This window comes from Phragmites australis, chromosome 22, assembly GCF_958298935.1.
Source record: "Phragmites australis chromosome 22, lpPhrAust1.1, whole genome shotgun sequence".
NCBI classification, from domain to species: domain Eukaryota; kingdom Viridiplantae; phylum Streptophyta; class Magnoliopsida; order Poales; family Poaceae; genus Phragmites; species Phragmites australis.
Window position 1 is genome coordinate 14,731,324 of NC_084942.1, and position 1,863 is coordinate 14,733,186.

At 61.9% G+C, this 1,863-nt stretch overlaps 1 protein-coding gene across 1 annotated transcript; it reads left to right on the forward strand.

The window, feature by feature from the left end:
* The first annotated feature begins 226 nt into the window (after window positions 1-226).
* On the forward strand, window positions 227-1,614 carry LOC133904826 (NAC domain-containing protein 83-like). The gene is made up of 2 exons (XM_062346401.1): window positions 227-677; window positions 793-1,614. Exons 1-2 carry the CDS (start codon window positions 497-499, stop codon window positions 1,401-1,403), a joined length of 792 nt encoding a protein of 263 aa, XP_062202385.1. The 5' UTR covers window positions 227-496; the 3' UTR covers window positions 1,404-1,614.
* Window positions 1,615-1,863: the final 249 nt, after the last annotated feature.

A 1,863-nucleotide genomic window follows, 5' to 3' on the forward strand; every position in this document is an offset into this window, starting at 1 on the left:
GCCCTGTATCCTGGCATCAATTTTGCCTGCAGCTACAGAGCAGCCTTTTTCAGTAGCCCTGCATCTCGTATCGTTTCGCCTGCAGCTGCTGCAGTGAAGTGCAGGACACCACAGGAAAGGGCGTACCTTCTAGGAAGGGGAAAAAAGAGGAAAAGAAAGAGTGCAAGCCACCAAAACGGTGAGCCGGAGCCCGGAGGGGGATCCATCCGGTTGAGTCTCTCTCACGCCACTGCCCGTCTCCCACACTCCACTGCACGCTTCTCCTATAAATCGAAGCCGTCGTCTCCCTCCTTCCTCCCCCTCCCCCTGTACGCTCACACGCCAATGGAAGCTCGCCTCAATTAGGCAACAAGTAACCCAACCCGTGCGGAGCAGCCACCGCCGGGCGCTTCCAAGATCGCACCTTTCCCACGCGCGGCGACAGTAATCGCCAAGAACAGCGAAGAAAAAAAAAATCAGTTCTTGATTTGACCCAGGCGAGCTCTGTGCTGTCCCCATGGAGGCGAAGCAACCCGTGCCGCCGCGGCTGCCTCCGGGGTTCCGTTTCCGCCCCACCGACGAGGAGCTGGTCGTGCACTACCTCCGCCGCCGCGCGCTCGCCTCCCCGCTCCCCGCTGCCGTCGACATCCCAGACGTCCGTATCCTCGCGCACGACCCCTCCGACCTCCTCCCTCCAGGTGAGCCTCTCGGCCACTTTCTGGCGCCGCTCGCATCTTTGGATCTTAGATTGGAGCGTTCCTGAGGCTGGGGCTGACCTGCGCGGCTGTTCGTGTTTGGCTGGTCGATTGGCAGGGTGGAGCGAGCAGGAGCGGTACTTCTTCACGTGCAAGGAGGCAAAGTACGTGAAGGGCCGCCGCGCGAACCGGGCCACTGGCGCCGGGTACTGGAAGGCCACAGGCAAGGAGAAGCCCGTCGCCGTGGCTGTACCGGCGCCGAGGGGCAGCCAGGCCGTGCTCGTGGGCATGAAGCGCTCGCTGGTGTTCTACCGGGGGAAGCCCCCGAGCGGCATCAAGACGGACTGGGTGATGCACGAGTACCGCCTCGCCGGGGCCGGCCTCGCCCCGTGCCGCCGCGCGCAGGGCGACCACGCCGATGCCACCGCCGCCGCCTCGGCGGTGTCGCGCCCAGCGGAGGGTTGGGTGCTCTGCCGCGTGTTCAGGAAGAAGGGATCCGCATCTGCCGCCGCCGCCGCGAGCTCGGCCGACCGGAGCGACGCCGACGCCGAAGCTGAGGAGCGCGTCGCGGAGGACGCCCAGGGCGCGAGGTTCATCGACTTCTTCGCTCGCGCGGACCATGCGCGGCGGCGGCGCGCAGCGTCGCCTGTGGTGTCGTCGAGCTGCCTGACCGATGCGTCACACGAGCAGCACTGCCGGGAGCAGGAGACCACCAGCAGAGGCGCTTGAAGGCAGGCTCAGCAAAGCTTTGTAAGTTGCAGCGATCCTGCTGCTGCCCAATTTGGTCAGTAGGAGTAATTAGCAACGCAAGAGAGAGGCAGGCTTAAGTTCAGTTCCGGTTCGGTTCAGTTCAGTCTTCAGTCTTCAGTGTAGCTACTGAAACTAATGTACCTGATCAATCCCATGGCTATGTCAGTGCCAGAGCGCTTCCAGTTTCAAATGCTGCTTGCAAATGTGAGCTCCCTCCCCTCCCCTGGGTTCCATAATTTACCTGGTTGCCCGACGCGACGCGACGGGACATGCAAGTGGCGGCACCAGATTAGTCACGCAAGTTAAAGCCAATAATACCAACACCAAGGTAGCTTTGTCTACCATTTTCTATTGCTCGGACTCGTAAAAGGTAGCCCGAGAGGGAGGGTTGGTCATCTCTCACCTCGGCGCGATTAAAAATTTGCCGATGACGAGAGAC